This window comes from Carassius gibelio, chromosome B1 (genome assembly GCF_023724105.1).
Source record: "Carassius gibelio isolate Cgi1373 ecotype wild population from Czech Republic chromosome B1, carGib1.2-hapl.c, whole genome shotgun sequence".
Classification (NCBI taxonomy): domain Eukaryota; kingdom Metazoa; phylum Chordata; class Actinopteri; order Cypriniformes; family Cyprinidae; genus Carassius; species Carassius gibelio.
Window position 1 is genome coordinate 18142361 of NC_068396.1, and position 24328 is coordinate 18166688.

The following is a 24328-nucleotide window of genomic DNA, read 5'->3' on the forward strand; positions in this document are numbered from 1 at the left end:
TGCTGATATTCTTAAACATTACAACTCTGAGTGAACCGCTTCAGACGCTCCGCGCGTGCGGCAGGGAACTGAACGACTCATTCAAACTGATTCATGAACCAATTCCCTCATTTGCCAATTGGTTTGATCAAGCCTTTGAACAGAACTGACTCAAAAGAATGAATCATTCGCGAATGGGCATCGCTCATTGTCCAGAGAAAAGTAGAAGGCGCGTTTGGAATAAACTGAAGCATTTATAACATTTATTGCATCAAGATAAAGTAACGAGAGGAGCGTCGCCCACAGTAACGAAGTAAAAGTACAGATTTTTCCCAAAATAATTACTCAAGTAAGAGTATAAAGTACCCATCTTTAAATATACTCCGAAAAGTATTAGTTACCCCAAAAAATTACTCAAGTAAATGTAACGAAGTAAATGTAACTCGTTACTACCCACCTCTGATGTGTAGGTTTCATAAATTTATACCATTTTGAGCAGTCCTGTTCAAAGAAATTTCGAATTTGTCAAATATTGATAAAAATATATATTTTTGCATCAAACTGTTTTTTGCTATAATTTTTGTAAAAGGTTTTAATTTGAAATTTCTAAATTTTTAAATGAATAAAATAATGGTTAAACAGGGCTCTACGCTTACTTTTCTTTTAAGGATCACCTGATCAAAGGAAGAGTCAAGTACAGAAAAGTACGAAAGACATCATCAGAATAGTCCATCTCCCAAACATAACATTATGAAGCGACGAGAATACTTTTTGTACGCAAAGAAAGCTAGCATATGCTCTTTTGTGTCAGTCGCACTTTCATTCAAATCAAACACACATAGAAATAATTTCTATTTTATTCACATATTTCATATTTACTTTAATATTTCAGTTTAATTTATAGTTTACCGTCTTTGTTTAACAGTTATGTCTAATGGCGAGGGAGAATGTGAGCGTGTGTGCATTTGTGCTGAAGCACGATTTATTTTTTATTATTTTTTACTGATGTCGATATATGCCAGTTTTTTTAAAACAAGTTATCCACTTAAGTAAAATTGCACATTTTAATTTCGATCCTTATATTTAATCATTTTGTTAAATTCCTATAATTTTCCTGTAATTACCCATTTAGTTTGCCTTTTTTTTTTGCATCTGTAGTATACAGTTAGGGCATTAATTCAGGTTACTTTTCATTTACAGTTATGGAGGAAAGCAGCAGTAGCAGACAGTGGGAAAGACACATTCACAACAGTGTAAACAGGTGGATACATCTACACAGAGACCACACTAAAAGAGTATGTGGGTTTATCCTCTTTTTTTAAAATGCTCCATCTTAATTGAATGTGCAGCTGTTGGACAGTAAGCCGATTATAGGGGCTTTGCTGAAGGAAGCTTCAACTGGCAACATGCTCCCTCCCCTCCCCTTTTCTGAACTCCAAATCCCCCCTGCTGCACCTGAAGGCAACAATAGCCACATTTCCACTGTCACGCCAGTGCGAGCCATGGTTTAAAATGGGCCGGGCGGGGCTAATAGCCTCGCACCAGTAGCACCAAGGCCAGAGTAGCGCATCATTTCCACTGTCGATCCCACTGTCGATCGATTCCACTGTATGCTTGCGCATACAAGGACTTTGTTTTAGGTGACTTAAGCTTCCAGTACACAGAGACAACACCACACCAAAAATAAAAAATAAATAAATAAATAAGTGTATAAACAATTGTGCTATAAATGATAATGGATTGAATCTGATTTTGTAGCTGAACCAAACCAGACAGTTATTGAAGTACACAGGACAGGCTCAATGACGGCTGAGTAGAATGGTTTCAGCAGCTCCTGTGGCAGGTTAAACTTCCTCAGTTGGCAAAGCAAGTACAACCTTTGTTTGGCCTTTTTCACGGTTTGGAGTCAATGTGATTGTCCCACTTCAGGTCCTGAGAGATGGTGGTTCCCAGGAATCTGAATGACTCCACTGCAGCCACAGTGCTGTTCATGATGGTGAGTGGAGGAGTGCAGGGGTGTTTCTCCTAAAGTCCACTATCATCTCCATTTTTTTGAGTGTGTTCAGCTCCAGGTTGTTAAGACTGCACCAGACAGCCAGCTTCTCAACCTCTTGTCTGTAAGCAGACTCGTCACCTTCCTGGATGAGGCCGATGACTTTAGTGTCATCTGCAAACTTCAGGAGCTTGACAGAAGGGTCCAGTGATGTCCTTCAGATAAGCCAGAACCAGTTTTTTTAAAACGACATCATGATGACAGACGTTAGAGCCACAGGTCTGTAGTCGTCAAGTCCTGTTATCTTGGGTTTCTTTGGAATGGGGATTATGGTGGAGTGTTAGAAGCAGAAAGGCACTTCACACAACTCCAGAGATCTGTTGAAGATCTGTGAAAGAGTTCTTACTAAAACCAGGAAGTATGACCATATTAGCCCGGTCCTGTCATCGCTGCACTGGCTCCCTATCAAACATCATATAGATTTTAAAATATTGCTTATTACCTATAAAGCCCTGAATGGTTTAGCACCTCAGTATTTGAATGAGCTCCTTTTACATTATACTCCTCTACGTCCACTACGTTCTCAAAACTCAGGCAATTTGATAATACCTAGAATATCAAAATCAACTGCGGGCGGCAGATCCTTTTCCTATGTGGCACCTAAACTCTGGAATAACCTACCTAACATTGTTCGGGAGGCAGACACACTCTTGCAGTTTAAATCTAGATTAAAGACCCATCTCTTTAACCTGGCAAACACATAACATACTAATATGCTTTTAATATCCAAATCCGTTAAAGGATTTTTAGGCTGCATTAATTAGGTAAACCGGAACCGGAAACACTTGACATAACACCCTATGTATTTGCTATATCATTAGAAGAATGGCATCTACGCTAATATTAGTCTGTTTCTCTCTTGTTCCGAGGTCACCAGATCCAGTCTGTGTCCACATCAGAGGGTCACTGCAGTCGCCCAGATCCGGTACGTATCCAGACCAGATGGTGGATCAGCACCTAGAAAGGACCTCTATTGCCTTGAAAGACAGCGGAGACCAGGACAACTAGAGCACCAGATACAGATCCCCTGTAAAGACCTTGTCTCAGAGGACCACCAGGACAAGACCACAGGAAACAGATGATTCTTGTAAAAACTAGACCTGCCCCCCCCCCCCCCCCAAAAAAAAATCACTGTTTGTATCTTTACTCTATTGTATTTATTTGTGTTGTTGCTTGTAGTAGAATATTTTTTTTTATTATTAGAAAGTATAGTTTTTCCATAAACATAGCATATACCGAACTGTACCAAAAACCGTGACTCTAAAACCGTGAAACAAACCGAACGAACCGTGAAAAAGTTGAACCATGCCACCCCTTGTTTCTTTGTATTTATTTTAAATTTAACATTTATTGTCAATATTGGGCTTGCGGATCATGTGGGTACTAGGGTACTCCTTGCTGTGTGTGGATGACCATGTCGGTCAGCCACCACCGAAGACCAATTCTGACCCAGGAAAAACCCTGTAATATAGGATGTTACAGTCTCTGTGAGTTTGTCCAGATCGATGGTAGCAGCTTCAAAAACACTCCAATCAGTGGGTTCAAAACAAGATTGTAAATCCTGCTCCTGTTTCGCTGGTCCATCTCTTCACAGTCTTTACTACAGGTTTAGCAGATTTAAGTTTCTGCTTGATCGGTATAAGATGAACCAGACAGTAGGGCTGGGCGAGATAGTGATATAAAAAAATATATCGATATATTTTAGACGCGATATGGAATTAGACCATATCGCATATATCGATATAGTTCAAATTTGCGCTGCTCCCCGCGCCACCGCCCCTCCTCTTCGAGGGGGGGCACAGAGCCACTCTTCAACAAACATGGGGGAAGCAACTATGTCTGCGGAGCGCGCGGAGTAATTGGTTAGTAAAAGAAAAGGCAGTGGCTTAGTAATTTGGAGATGGTTCGGATTCAAAGTATCAGATGAGCAACAACATCACGTTATTTGTAGGGAGTGCACCAAACAAGTTACAGCCAGGGGTGGAAGCACTACAAATCTTTTTCTCCACCTAAAACAGTGGCACAAACTGCAGTACGAAGAGTCTTTGAAACTGCGTGCAGCAGAAGCTATAGCCGCAAGCCATCGACAACCCGAAAAAGCTCCAGCCCCGAAACAAAGCTCACTGCAAACTTCATTTTTCCGCAATGTGCCTTATGAAAAGAAAAGTGTCAAGTGGTGTACTATAACTAAAGCGGTGTCGTATCACATTGCTAAAGATATGGTCCCCGTTGCAACTGTGGAACAAGTCGGATTCCAAAAGCTACTGAAAACTATGGACCCGAGATATGAGCTTCCCAGTCGCAATTACTTTGCACGAGAAGCACTGCCACAAATGTACACTGAAATCAGACAGAGCCTTGCTGACCGGCTTGCTAATGTGACCCATTTTGCGTTGACCACTTATGTGTTCGAGCAGGACGTGTGAGCCTTACATGAGGGTGACAGTTCACTTCATTAAAGACTGGGAGATGAAAAAATAGTGTCTGCAAACAAGTTATTTCCCCCAGGATCACACCGGTGAGCACATAGCTGAGGCCCTGCAGGACGCAATTGCAAGCTGGAAACTCCAAGAAAAGTATCTGGTTGCTATAACAACCGACAACGGGAGCAACATCGTCAAAGCAGTTGAGCTGAACGAGTGGATGAGGATGCAGTGCTTCGGTCACAGACTGCACTTGGCTATTGGTGAGTGCAGTGTTGTAAGGAGTATTCATATATTTTTCTATATTCTAATCAAAAACATATTAAAATGTTAGTTTTTCCTTATTTTCCTTTGTGTGTCTGTCTGCAACTTTGTGTTTTATTGCTGCCGTCTTGGCCAGGTGTCCGTTGAAATGCAGTATGTATTGTTAAATATAGGTTAAATAGATTAATAAACAAAACTTAAAGTGCTAAATGTAAAATCATTTACAATACGGAATGGATTTCAGAACCATCTTTATTAGGTTTTCGTTATTGGATAAGAATTAGTGATGCATTGATGTATTTACCACTTTAATGTTACAGCTGGTAAAGGTGAGGTAATTATGACTTTAAAATCCTGGTTAGCCTGTTGTTATCATCAAGGTAACATATTTAACTATTATGATAGACTATAGTTTTTTCTCTGGATTGAAAATAGCAAACTGCAAAGTAACTAGAAACTAATGTTGACACATGCCTAAACATTGTGGAGTTTTTAGTGGAGTAGAAATATGAAGTAGCATTAAAAAAATAGCATAAATATTAAATTCTAAGAACAACAACAAGAACGGAACACGAGTAAATGTACATATAGTATAGTCATCATTTATAAATTATACAAAAATAATAATACATAAAAATCACTTACATGATTAAAATTCAGAAAAACAATTAATATTTGATATTTATGATTAGTACTGGTGTTGATTAAAAAAATAAACTATGAAACGAGAAAATAATATTAATGTAGAACATTTCTAAAGCTTGATTTTGGATTAGTTGTATGAATGTGTTAAAGTGAAACCAGAGTAAAATTTCTTGCATAAGCACATTTGTTGACCAATTGACCAATAGTTTTTTATGATTCTGAAAGGACATGGCATGAATGACAAGCGTGTCACCCGGGCCATTTCTTTGTGCAAAAGAATTGTAAGCTGTTTTTCGTACAGAAGAAAAGGAGACATCTTGCTGAAGTCCAGATTCAGCTGGGTCTGCCTAGTCACCAACTCATAACCGAGTCTGCCACACAACCGAGTCTCCTTACTTTACAGCATATTTACACAACCTAAAACTTCTCACATTACTGTTGCTTTGGAGGCAGGTTTCTTAAAATGTCTTGAAGATGCTGCTACAGTTCTTCTGGATTTAGTTTGTCTCAGTTTCATCTGTTTCTTCATGTAATCACACACAGATTCGATGATGGTGAGATCAGATCTCCATGTGGAGCACCGGCTGTTGTCAGACTGCTTGTGCATTCAAAAGTCTCACTAGATTATTATTAAAATTAATGGCAAAATGAATGTTTGGAAATGTAATCGGATATTTCCTACTGACATACTACAGCAAAAGATATAAATAACTGTCTTAAAACCCTTTTTGGGGGTGAAAATACTAATGTACTTAAGACTTTTGCAAAGTACTGTACTTTACAAATGACATTGTTGCTATTTTAAAAAGAATGACCCAACAGTCATTCACATAAACTTTAATCAACTGATTAACTGACAAACTAAATATTACAGTGATTGACAGAGATACAGTAGAAACATTATGTGTGGTTTTCTATTAAACAATGACCCAGATCATGAAATACATTTATTAGTCTTAGAGTAAGGGAAGCTTGGGAAATGAGAGCATCCAAGGAGCATGTGAAAGCTATGAATTTATTTTAAATATTTGTAATGTTCTTTAATGTTATCCATAGTTTTTTTGTGGCTCTTTTTTTTTTTTTTTTTTTTTAAGTATCGGTTCAGGCACCGGTACCATTTTAAAAGTATCGGAATGGCACACCTGTATCATAAAAAACCCAATCGACACCAAACCCTAGTGGGCATCCACAAGCAGAAAAAAAATCAGCACCTATTAAAAGTAAGCTAACAGACTCTTAAGTGTTAAAATAAAAATAAAAAAAGTATATACTTACTGGTTTCGGCATCTTGTCTCCTCTCCTCCCTTCCCACGTAATCAAGAAAATAAGAAACCCTTTTCCTCTATCACAGGATTGTAGGCCCCTAAAAAAAAAGCAAAAATCAAATAAGAACACTCCTACATTCTTCTCTATTTCCATAAGACAAAAGGTGACATCTTGATTAAGCTTCATTCACAACAGTTCTCCATGAGAACAAGTATAACAAAATTTGGACAGATATTTGTCTCTGCAGAGAGCAGCAGTATTCATATAAAAATATAGTACCATGTTAATGAAACTTTAGACTGATAAAGAAACATGCATGAATGAGAAAATAAAGAGTAGGACATGACGTGTGATGAGTTAAGCACAATATGGATTCAAAAAATGACTCAGTGTTGTGCTTGTGCTGACTAACAAACATAATCCGCTTGCAGTGTGTATGCAGTTTGTGAGTGCCATGTATGTAGTGCAGCAGAACAAGCTCATTGTGCATTCATGTTTGCAGCTATGTACAACAAACACAACATTTATTATTTTGATATACCGTATTTTCCGGACTATAAGTTGCACTTTTTTTCATAGTTTGGCTGGTCCTGTGACTTATAGCCAGGTGCGACTTATTTATCAAAATGTATTTGACATGAACCAAGAGAAATTAACTAACAGAAAACATTACCGTTTACAGCCGCGAAAGGGCGCTCTATACTGCCAGAGATGCTGCTCAGTGCTCCTGTAGTCTACACTGAGCAGCATAGAGCGCCCTCTCGCGGCTGTAGACGGTAATGTTTTCTCTTGGTTCTTGGGTCTAAATAAATCCGACTTATAGTCCGGTGCGACTTATATGTTTTTTTTCCTCATCATGACGTATTTTTGGACTGATGCGACTTATACTCAGGTGCGACTTATAGTCCGAAAAATACAGTATTTAACTTTTTTTCTACCTCCATTATGTAGTCTTGTTTAAAATTTGTCAAAACGTACTTTTCATTGCTTTATCCATAGCCAAGAAGTCATGTATTGACTTTGAATCACAGTAGACTTTAATTGTATGAATTTAATGTGAAATTACCACATTTTCCTGTGAATCCAAGTAAATTTTTACTAGGTATTCATTGATCCGATATTCAGGATCGGTATCAGCTCTGATCCTGGCATTTTCTGCATATCAGGTATCATGATACAAATCCAATATTGTGCTTATACAGGTGCATCTCAATAAATTAGAATGTTGTGGAAAAGTTTATTTATTTCAGTAATTCAACTCAAATTGTGAAATTTGTGTATTAAATAAATTCAATGCACACAGACTGAAGTAGTTTAAGTCTTTGGTTATTTTAATTGTGATGATTTTGGCTCACATTCAACAAAAACCCACCAATTCACTATCTCAATAAATTAGAATATGGTGACATGCCAATCAGCTAATCAACTCAAAACACCTGCAAAGGTTTCCTGAGCCTTTAAAATGGTCTCTCAGTTCGGTTCACTAGGCTACACAATCATGGGGAAGACTGCTGATCTGACAGTTGTCCAGAAGACTATCATTGACATCCTTCACAAGGAGGGTAAGGCACAAACATTCATTGCCAAAGAAACTGGCTGTTGACAGAGTGCTGTATCCAAGCATGTTAACAGAAAGTTGAGTAGAAGGACACACTGCCAAAACCACCAAAAGTAGGTTAAATGACCATGGTGTGGGTGTGCTTGGCTGGCCAGCCATCTTACCAGACCTAAACCCCATGGAGAATCTATGCGGTATTATCAAGAGGAAAATGAGAAACAAGAGACCAAAAAATGCAGATGAGCTGAAGGCCACAGTCAAAGAAACCTGGGTCTCCATACCACCTCAGCAGCGCCACAAACTGATCACCTCCATGCCACGCCAAATTGAGGAAGTAATTTAAGCAAAAGGAGACCCTGAACATACTTTCCAGAAGGCCAACAATTAACTAAAAAAATGTTTTATTGGTCTTATTAAGTTTTCTAATTTGCTGAGATAGTGACTTAAACTACTTCAGTATGTGTGCACTGAATTTAATACACAAGTTTCTCAATTTGAGTTGAATTACTGAAATAAGTGAACTTTTCCACAACATTCTAATTTATTGAGATGCACCTGTACTATTCTGTGTTATTTTTGAGGCCAACAAAAGGCACAAAAACAAAATTGTGCACTATATTTCAAGTGTTTTGAAGCTGTTCCATAGTTCAATTTCATGTACAGATTAATATTTAAATCATTAAATTCAAGTTCACAAACTCTTCTTTCTGCTGCAGATGTCTGTCGTCCTCCATTTAGCAATCAAACTGTGTGTTGCGTTTGGTTACTACAGTCAAAACGATGAAACTCTCTTCAAAAGCGCAGAGTAACTGAGGTTTAAAACTGTTAAAAGAAAAGTCTATAAACTAACAAATATATTTAATACACTACTAAATATCTCGTCCCTTTGATGTCTGGTTTGCAAATGAATAATTTGATTTTAACTGGTTCTTCTTTGTGAACCGGTTGAACCAGTTCACTAAATGGAACTGAATCGTTTGAAACAGTTAATGTCTTCAGTAAGCATTAATCCACAAATTACTTAGTTATTCACTTTTTTAAAGTGGCTGACATTCCCTCGGAGTCTAAATAAACCAATATCCCAGAGTAATACATTTACTCAAACAGTAGACTGACTGAACTGCTGTGCAGAGAGAACTGAAGATGAACATGAGCCGAGCAGCATGTGTGTTGTACTAACTTTTCTATGCTGACTTTGGATGGCAGTGCAGCCTGCACAATGTGACTCACTGTTGTTTCAAGTACATCATTCTGCACACGTGATGCAAATACGAGCTCTGTGCTGCTCTGTATTGGCGCCTTATGTATTATAATACTTTCCTGATTATTAATAGTATAGATAATAGATATATAATAAATATTTTCATGTTCCGTCATATGTATGATAATGTTGCTGCCTTTATCACTGTGCTATTCCTTTTAAAAGAAATGTATTTTATATTTCTATATAAATGTATTTACTTGTTTTTTCATGAATGCATTTTACAACAGTGCAAAGAGTAATGCGTAATATTTTACCAGATTATAGACTTAAAGGTTTAGTTAATCGCAAAATGAAAATTATGTAATTAATAACTCACCCTTCATGTCATTCCAACCTTGCCTCCGTTCATCTTCGGGACACAGTTTAAGAAATTTTTGATTTAGTCCGAGAGTTTTCTGTCCCTCCATTGAAAACGTATGTATGGTATACTGTCCATGTCCAGAAAGGAAATAAAAACATCTTCATAGTAGTCCATGTGACATCAAATGGTGAGATAGAATTTTGTGAAAGCATCGAAAATACATTTTGGTCCAAAAATAGCAAAAACTAAGACTTTATTCAGAATTGTCTACTCTTCCGTATTTGTTGTGAGCGATTTCAAAACACAGCAGTTTAGTGATATCCGGTTCGCGAACAAATCACTCGATGTAACCGGATCTTCTTGAACCAGCTCACCAAATCGAACTGAATCGTTTGAAACTGTTCTCGTTTCCAATAAGCACTAATCCACAAATTACTTAAGCTGTTAACTTTTTTTAATGTGGCTGACACTCCCTCTGAGTTAAAACAAACCAATATCCTGAAGTAATTCATGTACTCAAACAGTAAACTGACTGAACTGCTGAGAAGAAAGAACTGAAGATGAACACCGAGCCGAGCCAGATAAACAAAAGACTGACTCGTTCACGAGTCAAGAACCGGCTGCATCAGTTTTCGGATCACCAGTAGTGATGGGAAGTTCGGTTCTTTTCTATGAACCGATTCTTCCGGACATTTTGATTCAATAATCCATTTGAATAAAACGGTTCACCGGTTCTTTTGCGCTCAACGTAATGGTGTCATTGGCGATGATTGCCCTTGATTCAAGCGTTCGGTTTACCTGCGCTCATAACATTAGCACAGAATCAGTTCAGAATCAATCATCAAAAGAATCAGTTCGGTTCAGACGCGCTGTGTGTTAGTCTGCGTCACACTGAATCACACATGTGCAGTATCATCAGCTGCTCGGTTCTCGAATCAGACGTGTCCGACAGAAACAGTTCTTGACTCGAGAATGAGTCAATCATTCGTTCGTTATCTGGCTCGGCTCTGTGTTCATCTTCAGTTCTCTCTTCACAGCAGTTCAGTCAGTGTACTGTTTGAGTAAATGAATTACTCCGGGATATTGGTTTGTTTTAACTCCGAGGGAGTGTCAGCCACATTAAAAAAGTTAACAGCTTAAGTCATTTGTGGATTCGTGCTTATTGGAAACGAGAACCGTTTCAAACGATTCAGTTCGATTTGGTGAACTGGTTCAAGAAGATCCAGTTACATCGAGTGATTCGTTCGCAAACCGGATATCACTACACTTCAGTGTTTTGAAATCACTCACAAAAGACCCGGAAGAGAAGACAATGCTGAATAAAGTCGTAGTTTTTGCTATTTTTGGACCAAAATTTTTTTTCGATGCTTCAAAAAATTCTAACTGGCCCTCTGATGTCACATGGACTACTTTGAAGATGTTTTTATTACCTTACTGGACATGGACAGTATACCATACATATATTTTCAATGGAGGGACAGAAAGCTCTCGGGACTAAATCTAAAATATCTTAAACTGTGTTCCGAAGATGAACGGAGGTCTTACAGGTTTGGAAGGACACAAGCGGGAGTTATTAATGACATAATTAAAATTTTTCTGTGAACTTACCCTTAAACCCTATTCACACGGGATTAGTATTACCTGGTGACCTCCAGTCATTTGTAATAATTATGGAGGTAGTCTGTGATCTTAATCCCGTGCGAATAGGCCATGTCTGTAATTTGTAAAGTAAAAATTACCCTGCAAAAGACCTACCATATTTCACAGAACACCGAAGTCCTGTGATAATATTAGTCCCATGTGAATCGACATTTCTGTGATTTGGCGGGTTGTTTATAATTCTTACAGTTTTTGTTTCCTGTGCACCTTTTAATCCATCTTTCATGAAGAATGGAGCTGCGTTGGGGTGTTTGATAGTATTTTGGATGCTGTCATCATATCACATAATACAATTTGCAGAAAGAGAAAGCTAAAAAGTTTTAAGGTTAATGTGTTACAAATAAATCAATATGAAGCTTGAAATATTATTTTAACCTGGTGAAATGTAAATGACACAGTGCAAGAAACTATATTATAATTTTTTTTTTATCCATCTGGACCAAAGAACGGGACTCTCAAAGCCATGACATCTGAGTATCCAGGAAATAAGTCAGTAAATTCTAGTAAAATCAAAGGCTTCGCTTATCCCTTGCGAATGCACCATACGAAATTCAGATGTGGGGGGGTAATTTCAAAATCACAGTCCCTAAATAATACTAATCCTGTGCGATTAGGGCTTTATTCACTTTTGTTTGTAAATAAAATATTTCACTAGATTTTATAAAATCATTGTGCACCCATGATTTTTTTAGAGTATGTTTTTATTTATTTATTTGGTGTTTATTTGAATAGGGACAGATAGAAAATTAAACAAATTATTACATAAAGAACAATCTGATGCATGTATCACAGTGTTTATAGCCATGGCTAATTCACAACACCTGTCCCTAGAAGAGGTTTTAACAGCCAAGATAATGAGGAAAGAAAAAAAATAATTAATAATAATAATAATAATAAATTACAGTGAATACAATGAAATGTCCAGAAACCAGTTAGCACCAATAAGGATAAGTATAACTAGAAAAAAAAGTTTCAGACAAACTTTAAGTTGGCTTGAGAAAGCCTGACCAGAAAGTTTGAAGAAGTTTAAAGAAGTTAGAAGTTTATAGTTTAAAGTTAGATTGATAGATTAGTTGAAAGAAAGAAAGATATATTAGTTAGAAAGAATGACAGATAGATTAGCTCAAATGAAAGAATGATAGATAGATTAGTTTGACAGAAAGAATGAATGCGACTAACATGTTTCTAGCATGATTAGCAAGTTACTAGCATGTTGTTAGCATGACTAGCATGTCGCTACCATGTTTGTAGTATGACTAGCATGTTGTTAGCATGATAAGCATGCACATAGCATGTTTTTAGCATGACTAGCATGTCGCTACCATGTTTCTAACATGTTTATAGCATGATTAACATGCTGCTAGCATGTTGCTAGCATGTTTATAGTATGATTAGCAAGTTACTAGCATGTGGTTAGCATGACTAACATGTTGCTAGCATGTTTCTAGCATGACTAGCATGCTAATAGCATGTTGCTAGCATATTGTTATCATGACTAACATGTGGCTAGTATATTTCTAGCATGATTAGCATTTGACTAGCACGTTGCTAACATGTTTCTAGTATGATTAGCATGTTGTTAGCATGTTTCTAGCATGATTAGCATGCGACTAGCATGATTTTAGCATGATTAGCATGTCTCTAGCATGATTAGCATGTCACTAGCATGTTTCTAGCATGTTTCTAGCATGATTAGCATGTTGCTAGCATGTTTCTAGCATGATTAACATGCGACTGGCATGTTTCTAGCATGTCACTTGCATGTTTCTAACATGATTAACATGTTTCTAGCATGACTAGCATTCGGCTAGTATGTTGCTAACATGATTAGCATGTTTCTGGGATGTTTCTAGCATGATTAACATGTTGCTAGCATGTTTCTAGAATAATTAGCATGTTTTAGCATGTTGCTAGCATGATTTTAGCACGATTAGCATGTTTGCTAGCATGTTTGTAGCATGACTAACATGCGACTAGCATTTTGCTAGCATGATTTTACCATGATTAACATGTCGCTAGCATGTTTCTAGCATGACTAGCATGCAACTAGCATGTTGCTAGCATGATTTTAGCATGATGCTAGCATGTTTCTAGCATGAGACTAGCATGTTGCTAGCATGTTTTTACCATGATTTATCATAGTTTACCATTATTTACCATGATTTACCATAGCTTACCATGATTTACTATAGTATACCACGATTTACCATGTTCAAGTATGATTTACTGATTCTAGCATGATTTACCAGTTTACCATTATTTACCACGATTTACCATAGTTTACCATGATTTACCACAATTTACTATAGTTTACCATTATTTACTATAGTATACCACGATTTGCCATGTTCAAGTATAATTTACTGATTCTAGCATGATTTACCATAGTTTACCATAATTTACCATGATTTACCATAGTTTACCATGATTTACCATAGTTTACCATTATTTACCACGATTTACAATAGTTTACCATGATTTACTGATTCTAGCATGATTTACCATGATTTACCATAGTTTACCATAGTTTACCATTATTTACCACAATTTACCATGTTCAAGTATGATTTACTGATTCTAGTATGATTTATCATAGTTTACCATGGTTTACCATAGTTTACCACAATTTACCACGATTTACCATAGTTTACCATGATTTACTATAGTATACCATGATTTACCATGTTCAAGGATGATTTACTGATTCTAACATGATTTAGCATTGTTTACCATGATTAACCAAAGTTTACCATCATTTACCACGATTTACCATAGTTTACCATGATTTACCATAGTTTACCATTATTTACTATAGTATACCATGATTTACCATGTTAAAGTATGATTTACTATGATTCTAGCATGATTTACCATAGTTTACCACAATTTACCATAGTTTACCATGATTTACCATAGTTTACCATTATTTACCACGATTTACCATAGTTTACCACGATTTACCATAGTTTACCATTATTTACTATAGTATACCAGGATTTACCATGTTCAAGTATGATTTACTGATTCTAGCATACCATGATTTATGATCTATGATGGATAGATAGATAGATAGATAGATAGATAGATAGATAGATAGATAGATAGATAGAAATAGTCAGATAAATAGATAGATAGATAGATAGATAGATAGATAGATAGATAGATAGATAGATAGATAGATAGATAGATAGATTTTTTATATTATTTTTTAAGAAAACCGTAACTCAAACCAGTCTGAAAAGATATAGCACACCGAGTCAGAACAGTATGAAGGTCTGACCCGAGTTTGGAGTATGTAGCTTGAACGGTCTAGGAGGAGTAGGTGTCCAAAAATTTTCCGGCCAGAAAAATAAGAAGAAGTTTAAATAGGATTTCAGTAAGTTGGTTTTCTCAAGCCAACTTAATAAATAAATACATTCACTCGAACTCACACAGATGCACACCTCACATACACCCAGCTACACATCTCATATGGCATGATCACACTGCTGCTGCTCTATGAGCCAGGCTTTTGTTAGTTTTTTAAAGGTGGACAGTTTAGTTAAAGTCTTTATATTTGTAGGAAGGCAGTTCCACAAATTGGCTCCTTTCACAGAAAAAACATTTTGGGCAAAAGATTTTTTACAAAACGGGACTAGGAAGGTTTTTGCTTCATTTTTCTTGAGATATTTTTAATATGACTTTTAAAATTTAACTGAGAATCTAAAATCACTCCTAAATATTTTTCTTGTTCTACCTGATCGATGAGTTCACCATTCATTTTAACATTAAGGTCATTTATTATCCTCGTTCTTTTTATAGAGAAACACATTGATTTAGTTTTCCTCAGATTAAGTGTTAAACATGATTTATTTAGCCAATTAGACACTTTCTCAAGACTTTTGGTCAGTGTATTGCCGATAACACCAGGGCTTTTGCCAGACACATAAACCACAGTGTCATCGGCATACATCTGAAGGCCAACGTCAGGACACACTTCAGGCAGCTCGTTCACATACAGGCTGAAGAGAACAGGCCCCAATATGGTTCCCTGAGGGATTCCGGTCTTAATTTTACATGGAGCAGATTTTACATGATCGATGACTACACATTGTTCTCTGCCCTGCAAGTATGACTCAAACCATGATAATGCTTGGGGTGACATATTATAAGATGACAGTTTTGAAATAAGACGGCCGTGGTTTACTGTATCGAATTCCCTCTTTAAGTCTAGGAATACCGCACCCACGATGTTTCCTCTATCAAGCGGCTGCACAATATTTTCCAATAATGCGCAGATGGCTGATTCAGTGGAATGGTTCTGTCTAAAACCATACTGTTGAGCGTGTATATACTGATGTATTTCTAAATATTGTGTTAGCTGTTCTGAAACAATTTTTTGTTGTTGAATGATCCACTAATCTAGTTTATAATAGTATTTTAGTCATAGATTATGATTATATATTTTTTCATTTGTTATTTTTCATTAAAATTAAGTTGTGTATATTTAGTACATTGTGATTAACACACAAAAGAATGACAATCAGCTCAACACAGAGAAGTATAGAAATTCTAAATTGATTAAAAAAAACGGTTTGATATGCATCGCAGATACTCAGACCTTTTGGGATTGGATTGATCCTGAAAAAATGGTATTGTTGCATCCCTAAATTTTACTGTGATGTGCTGTCACTTTAATTAAAAGCATACAGCACAGAAAAATAGATGGGGCAAAGCGAAACGTAGCCCTGCCCTTACTCTGATTGGCTCGTACTAGGCCTGTCGCGATAGTCGATAAATAAATCAATTGTACGATTAAAAATATTGAGCTCGATAATTTTTTTGGCTGCGACAATCTATTTTTTTCTATTTTTATTAGTTGTTCCGATTCAGATACTAGAAATATCGGAAATATCACCAACAAATTCTGGCATCGGCATCGTTGCGTACATGAACCCATATACCGATCCGATTCCATTTTCTTAAACAAGACCTAGTTATGACTGCTAGCTTTGCCTAACCGCTGCACGGTTCTTCTTCGCTGCTCAGAATGCACTGCAAACACAGGAAGTCGTGCTGTGTTGCCACAAGCAACCCCTGTTTAGAGCAGCGAAGAAGAAATGAAAACGCGTCAGCAGAACTGATATATGTATGACTGGATCGCTCATTGCGTTCTAAACTGCCAACAGACAGTCAAGTCTCTTCTATATTATAGATCAGTGGTTAGCAGTATTTCCCCTGTTTAAGCAGTATTTCAGACTGGACCAACCAGACAGTAAAACGGCGACTAGGGATGCCACAAGTACAGGCACTTCACTACCAAGTCGGTGCTGAAAATGTAAAAATGTGACCAGCTTCTCTATAGTACCGGTAGTAAGCTTCCGACTCCCAAGTATATTCGGTACCCGCAGCAGCGTTCAGCCGCTTCCGTGTTAGTCTAAGCACAGGGCTCCAGACTGTAGCCGAATATATAGTAGTGTCTGTAAATATTAAACTGCAAAATACTATTTAAATATTACTCCTGCAAATTCTACATCTCTGTGGGTGAGGGGCGCAGATGCGTGGGAGCTTGCTGTTTTGTAGTCTCTGACTTGTGTCACTATATGAGGACAAGAACACATAAACCGTCACTTCATGAGAATTTACCATTTCATTTGAGAAAACTTTCATATCATAAACACACTCAAACACTCAAAGATTTTCATGGCAACCCATAAAAATAAATGATCGGTTTAACGTTAGTAAATTGACAATATATTAAGCTTGTAGCCTACAGTAGATTTAGCTATGTCTCTATGTAGTAATAATAATACGTCTCTATTAAAGTTGCAGTTTTGTAAAAATATATTTTTTACATATTTGTTAAACCTGTCATTATGTCCTGACAGTAGAATATGAGACAGATAATCTGTGAGAAAAAAAAATCAAGCTCCTCTGGCTCCTCCCAGTGGTCCTATTGCCATTTGCAGAAATACGTCGCTCCCGTTAAGAAACAACCAATCAGAGCTGCGGTCCTAACTTTGTTTGTGTTCAAAATGTAGAAAAATGTATATAATAAGCGAGTACACCATGAATCCATTTTCCAAACCGTGTTTTTATCTTGTCCTGAATCACTAGGGTGCACCTATCATAAGTTGTTATATTCAGACTATTTTATATTGCTACCGCGGCGGAGTAAGCCAGTACCTTTGTGATTCTTCATAGACATAAACAGATAGAAGTAGTTCCAGCTACGATGTTCTTCTGCAAGATGCAAGCAGTTCTGTTTATTAACCACTAGAGCGTCAAAAGTTACCGACTGCAGCTTTAATAATAATAACTATGCCTAGATGGTTGCTTGTTTATATTATTGTCTTGTTGTAAAGAAATTATCTGATTAATATAAAAAAATGTATATTCCTTGACTTATTTGTTGCAGTTTTTTTTATACATTTATATTGTAAAACTGTTTAGAGTGTTAGATTTTTGGCTGCATTTGAAGTTATTTTTTGCTTAAGAAAATAAATAATATTACTGCCATGTCAGATAATAAAAATACTGTAATAAATACAGTAGTTCACCATGTATTTGTACATGTTTTATCAAGGGATATGTCTGAAACACATTATAAAATAATTCTAGCAATTTACACAGGGCTAGTACTAGTATATACAGCTGTATATACAGATACACACCCAGGTATCGGATCAGTACTCTGTATCGGCCAATACCCTGAGCCCATGTATCGGAATTGGTATCAGGAAGAGAAAAAGGTTATCGGAACATCTCTAATTTTTATTTAAATAATGTAACATGTTATGATGTGGGGTTAGTCTGGAGCGCAGCCTGTGGACAGTTCGCAGTAGAAAACACCCTCTCCTATGGCACAGATGTCCCGGGAATAAAGAGAGAACGTCTCACTAGAGTGAAGGAAGCTGATTGAGTTGGTTCTTTTCACATGACCTGGTGCGCTTGCATCATTCTGAAAATCAGTTTAGTGTGGACGCGCCTAGAAAAATGAGCGCGTTGCGAGCGCGTCTCTTCCATTAGGCCATCCTTAAAAATATTTTTGTTTGCCGTAACCCGACTGACCCTGTCAATTTAGGACCGACTCAAATTTGTATTTTTTTTTTGCTTTTAGTCCGACCGACTTGCCGATTGCGTTAAGACCGACCAAATTTTTTTAACTCTTCAAACAACTAATACAAAAGTAATAAAATACTATTAATTATATTTAAGTATTGTAAATATATAAATTGCCTAGGCCTACATACAAACGAAGGATATCTTTATTTAATTAAAAAAAAAAAACCTGTGACGTCATCTGTTTACACGGATGTCACACTGTGGCCTGTGCGTTCGCTTCGTCTCATTCTCTGTCAGAGTCAACAGTTCGCGCTTGGTAATGATGGCTGCGGCTGCAGTAAACAAAATGTTCGCGGTCACTGTTCAAAGTCATACGGGTTCGGGCACCATAATACATCTAAAAAATGCATTAAAACAGCTCGACACCGCTTTAACTTGGCACGAAGTTCTGGAAAAACTGTGCCCAGATCTTTTCCCATCCCTTCTCCCGTCTAGTCTTAAACCGTGGCCGTGTCGACTGTCACTTTATGTTCAAAAATCTTTTGCACGAATCAAGCACAAATCAAACACCACAAATTTCAAAAACGAAAATAGGAAATCAATTTTAAGAACCATATCTTGGAGCGCGTCCAGTTGTTTTTTTTTTTGTTTTTTTTTTACAGGCGTCACACAGCAACTGTAGCTTCGGACAAACACGCATAACAGCAAATAATACTTCTGCACAATGTTTCTCTTTTTACAACAGAAATGTGAATTCAGCCGGTATTCAGTCTCATACAGTTTCGGGCTTGAATCGCCTAGGGCTGTCAAAAGCTGAAAAACTAAATTCGAATTTTTTACTGAAATATGATCAAAATTCGAATTGTATTAGAATTTAAAATGCATAATTTTTGTTAGGGTGTAGAAAAGCTTTTTGCTTCTTTTCTGAGGCCTCAAAACAGGGCATTGAGCAAAATATAAATGTTTATTCAAAGCATTAGAATACGTGACTGTGAAAAAAACATAATATTTAAAATAATGTTTATGAAACAATTATTTGCTTAAAGAACTATAAACAAAACAGCATCATGTATGCATGCATTGTTTAATAAATAAAAATGGTGGAAAACCAGTCGCACAGAATATTTTTTTTTTTCATTTAAAAACATGAGATGCAGTGGGATGGGGAACAAAAAAACTCAAGATAAAGTCTCGAGATATTTTTAGAAAATTAAATTAATACATAAATTTTACATGTCTTTTAAAACATACGGCTCTTTTGTGCGAGACGCGAGTCCAACGGTGTCTCTCTAGAAAATGCGCGAAATATGCGTTCTGTGTGAACGGCTTGGCTTTCGTTTTGATGTAAACAAGATCTTCTCCACATTGATGTTCTCTCTCTGTGTAGACACAGCTGTGCGCGTGGCGAAATGGAATGGAACACGTACCGGGGCTCGTAAGGCAGCTTCCTTAATGCACACCTAAAATTCGAATGCACATTCGAATGTGGATTTTTATTTTAAATTTGACGAATATTCGAAAAAAGATTTTTTTGACAGCCCAAGAAAATCGATTATTTTTGTTGTTGTTGTAGACATTTCTAATCGTAAACACAGCCATGTTGAAGCCTGCAGTAAATGTTTTGCATTATGGCAGTCCACTCTGCTTATTGTTTTTCGAAAATGTTGCACTCCTGTTTGTCATTGTGCACGTAACTTCATGCCGGCCAATAAATCATCAGAAATATTGGTCTTTACATTGGTCCTGCCTGTTGTCCGTGGATTTACCTATATTTGGTGTTATTTGCCGTATAAAACTTTAGACATGCAAAATCGATTTTACAATCGATTGTAAAATTCAATGAACACTTGTCACTCAAATCAAACAGGATTTTTTTCACAAAAGTGACAACCCAAGAAAGAAAAGTAAACGGTCTCTCATTTGTAGGTTGCATTGACACCTAGCGGTGGATGCAAGTAAAACAGTATAACAGTACCTCATTTTTTTTTCTTCTCACCTGAAATTCATGCATTAAACTTGTTTTTGACAAAGATTTACATTTGTTTGTGGTCTATATAGCCTGCATCAAAATGTGGTTTGCAATGATGCGCCCGACGGTGGGGTTTGAAGACCCAGTCAGTGACGTCATGATATGCTAATTTGTTTAAATTCATACCAAACAGTATTTTTTCAGTAAAACATTTTTTTTTATATATATATATTTTTACGATTTAAAATAACTGCTTTCTACTTGAATGTATCTTAAAATGTAATTTATTCCTGTGATGCACAGCATCATTAGTCCAGTCTTCAGGGTTACATGATCTTCAGAAATCATCCTAATATTCTGATTTGCTATTCAAAAAAACATTTACTATTATGTTGAAAACAGTTAAGTAGATTTTTTTCAGGTTTCGTTGATAGAAAGTTCAGAAGAACAAAATTTATGTGAAATAGAAATATTTTATTATAAATGTCACACTTGATCAATTTAAAGAATCCTTGCAAAATAAAAATATTAATTTATATACTTATAATGAATAATAATAATAATATAATTTAAAAAAATGTTTCTTGAGCAGTAAATCATCATATTAGAATGATTTCTGAAGGTCATGTGACACTGAAGACTGGAGTAATGATTCTGAAAATAAAGCTTTGACCACAGAAATAAATTACATTTTAAAATATATTGAGTGACGTGACGTGACATTCAGCCAAGTATGAACCATACTCAGAATTCGTGTTCTGCATTTAACCCATCCAAAGTGCACACACAGCAGTGAACGCACACAAACACACACACACACTGTGAACACACACCCGGAGCAGTGGGCAGCCATTTATGCTGCAGCGCCCAGGGAGCAGTTGGGGGTTCGGTGCCTGGCTCAAGGGAAACTAAGTCGCTTAGGGCACCTAAGCTTTCTATATTCCAACAGAAAGCAAAGCAGTTTTTTTTTTTTTTTTTTGTAAAAATGTATCACAACATTACTACTTTTGCTGTAATTTGGATAAATATTATATATATATATATATATATATATATATATATATATATATATATATATATATATATATATATTATTTATTTATTTTTTTTAAAATCGCACCGTTCGAAGACTTTAGGACTGGTAGTGTATATTAAAATGTTTAATAATTCATTCAGATTAATTAGACACTGTTAATTAGACTGCAGCAATAACATTGTCCCACATTATTCTATTTAGTTCAGAATCGTAGGACAATCGTGATCTTCATATGAGACCAAAAAAATTGTGATTCTCATTTTATCCAGAATCGTGCAGCCCTAGCATACATGATAAGAAATGTGTTTGGAGCTTTCTTCAAATAATTAACAGCAAATGCAACATTAGCCTACATCCTGCAACAGTAAGAGAAATTATGAAATGTTTATTTGTGGTGGTAAAGAAACGAGAATAAACATTACTCTAGAGCTGAAACAACTAATCGATTTAATCGATTAAAATCGATTATTAAAATAGCTGTCAACTAATTTAGTCATCGATTAGTTGCTAAGCAACTTTTTTTGTGCGTATTTTAAATCCGCGATTACCAAAGTGTGGCAGTACCACAGGTTTTACTCAGCCAGTACAGCAGGAGAAATCGCGAATAGCCAATAGCTGGCCTCATTTTATGTCACGTGCTTCCCGAACTGCATCTGCAGCATTCAGCTAGATGGTGGAGACGGACTGCAGTGGAGTAAGCTTGAGAAAGAAAAAGACAGAAAAAGAAAAAAGCGGAAGATAAAACTAATCGAACAAAGTCATCCAAAGTGTGGGAGAACTTTACTTTGAGCCTTCAAAAAAGAAGAGTAACCTGTAAACTAGGGCTGGGATAAACGATTATTTTTTAAACGATTAATCTAGCGATTATTTTTTCAATGCATCGATTAATCTAACAATTCATTTTTTCAGACCGATTCGATTTCGATTATCTCCCCATTAATTGACTACTAACAATTTATACATGTTGATTTACATATCTGAATGAAAAAAACATGAATTCCTTAACATTTCAATATATGTTTATTGCTCTTAAAATTACAAAATAAAAGACTGACTAAGAATGCATTACGTTGCACTTGTATAGAGATAGCATTCAATAAAACCTTGAAGCCTTGAAAACACATAGCTTACTGAAACAAGCTTACTGAACACATAGGGCCTAGCTTACTGAAAAAAAGTTCATCTTTCAGATGAAAATAACAACAACTTGATGTCTAGCATTCAATAAAAAAGGTCACCCAAAATATTTGTTTAGAGCAATTGAAAGAATACAGTAACCAATGTAAACTTGAGGGCTTTAAGCTAATACAGAGAGTGCTTTTCCAAAAAAAATATATATATATTAACAGTGGGAGCCAGCAGCCTGTCATGGAGAAAAAAAAAATCTCTGAATGCTCCACGTGAAACTTTGGCATTTCGCCCTTTTTCTATCGTGTCTAATGATTTTGGTTAATTTGCATGAGGGAGAGAGAGAGAGAGAGATAGAGCAAGACAGCGCTCGTGTTGTCTGAAGAATGTTTAGTGCGCTCACGCAGCCGGGGCTCTCTCTCGTACGTGCCCTGTCAGGCGCAGCAGTCATTCAATTCTACGTCACTCACCGATCAAATAAGGCTTTGACAGCCGCCAAAAAAAAAGATCAATACAGAAAAACCCCTGGATTGGTTATATAACGATGGACAGAATGTTGATCCGGTCATCGCATATATTCAGCGCACATAAGGTAAACGTTTTGCAAACGTTTTTTAGAGAAATAAAAACAGGTCGACGTATTTTTTGCATCGACGTCATCAATGACCTCACCGTAGGGGTGTGACGGTTCGTATATAACCGTGAGACCGGCGGTTATAGTTGAACACCGTCATTAGAACTCTATAACCGACAAAACCGTGTCATTAAAATATTTTTTACAAACATTTTTTAGATAGGATCATAAGATGCGCAATATATCGGGAGACATGGTTTTTACCACTTAATGAAGTTTTGTAAATCGTCAGACATGATATTTACCACTTCATAAAATTTTGCTTTGTAGAAAACCTTTCTTAAAAACGAATTTCGTTTTGTACAAATTTTGTCTTAATTTTAATAAATGTTTCATCAACCAATTGCGTGTATTTTAATAAATAAAAAGCAAATATAGCAGACAATGATAACCGACATGGAAGCACCAGCGCGCCGCGTTCACTTGCACTGGACTAGAGCGCATCTCATCGCAAATGAAACTCAGCATAGGCCTATGCCTCATACAATAGCATTAAATATCTTTGCTGCATCCTTTCTAGAACAGACAATGGCATTTTTTTTGCGACTCGCATCAGCAAAGCATTGCATGGCCATAGACCGCAAAACAATCAGCGGATGGCGGGCGGGTGCGGCTTTGAAATTTGCTCCAAAAACGTTGGCTCGGATGATGAGTTTTGTGACCGATCTCCTTAATAAATGGAGGTCTGAAATCTCTGCCCCTTTACCGATCAGAGCGCGCGCTGACACGGAGTTAACCCGCTATCTCCAAGAACAACCAATTGACTCTACGGTAGATCCACTAACCCCACCCCCACCCCCCCGACAGTTATGTTATGAACCGTCACATTTGACTCACGTCATAACCGTCATCACCAATTCTGAAACCGGCACACCCCTACCTCACCGCGTTGTCCCAGCCCTACTGTAAACTGTTGAAGACTTTTATTCGTGCATATTCTCCAGTACAATGTTGTTTGCAAATGTTTAGTTGTAAAAGCTAATAGCATTGCTTTTTAAAAGATTTACAAACATGTTCTGTGAGCAGTTTGTCGTTTACCAGTTCATAATTCAGTCTTGCAGCCAAAGGCCGGCAACACACTGGATGCGTGGCGCAAGCGTCTCAG

At 36.7% G+C, this 24328-nt stretch overlaps 1 protein-coding gene across 5 annotated transcripts in view; it reads right to left on the reverse strand.

The window, feature by feature from the left end:
• LOC127949647 (radixin) overlaps positions 1-24328 on the reverse strand; it is a 233372-nt gene that overhangs the window by 199368 nt on the left and 9676 nt on the right. For all 5 annotated transcript variants that reach the window (XR_008152403.1, XM_052547087.1, XM_052547089.1 and 2 more), the window contains one exon: positions 6640-6727. Coding sequence is in view for 4 of the 5 variants with exons in the window: in XM_052547087.1 (XP_052403047.1) it covers positions 6640-6651 (12 nt within the window). In the remaining variant the exon portion in view is untranslated. The remainder of the gene's footprint in view (positions 1-6639; positions 6728-24328) is intronic.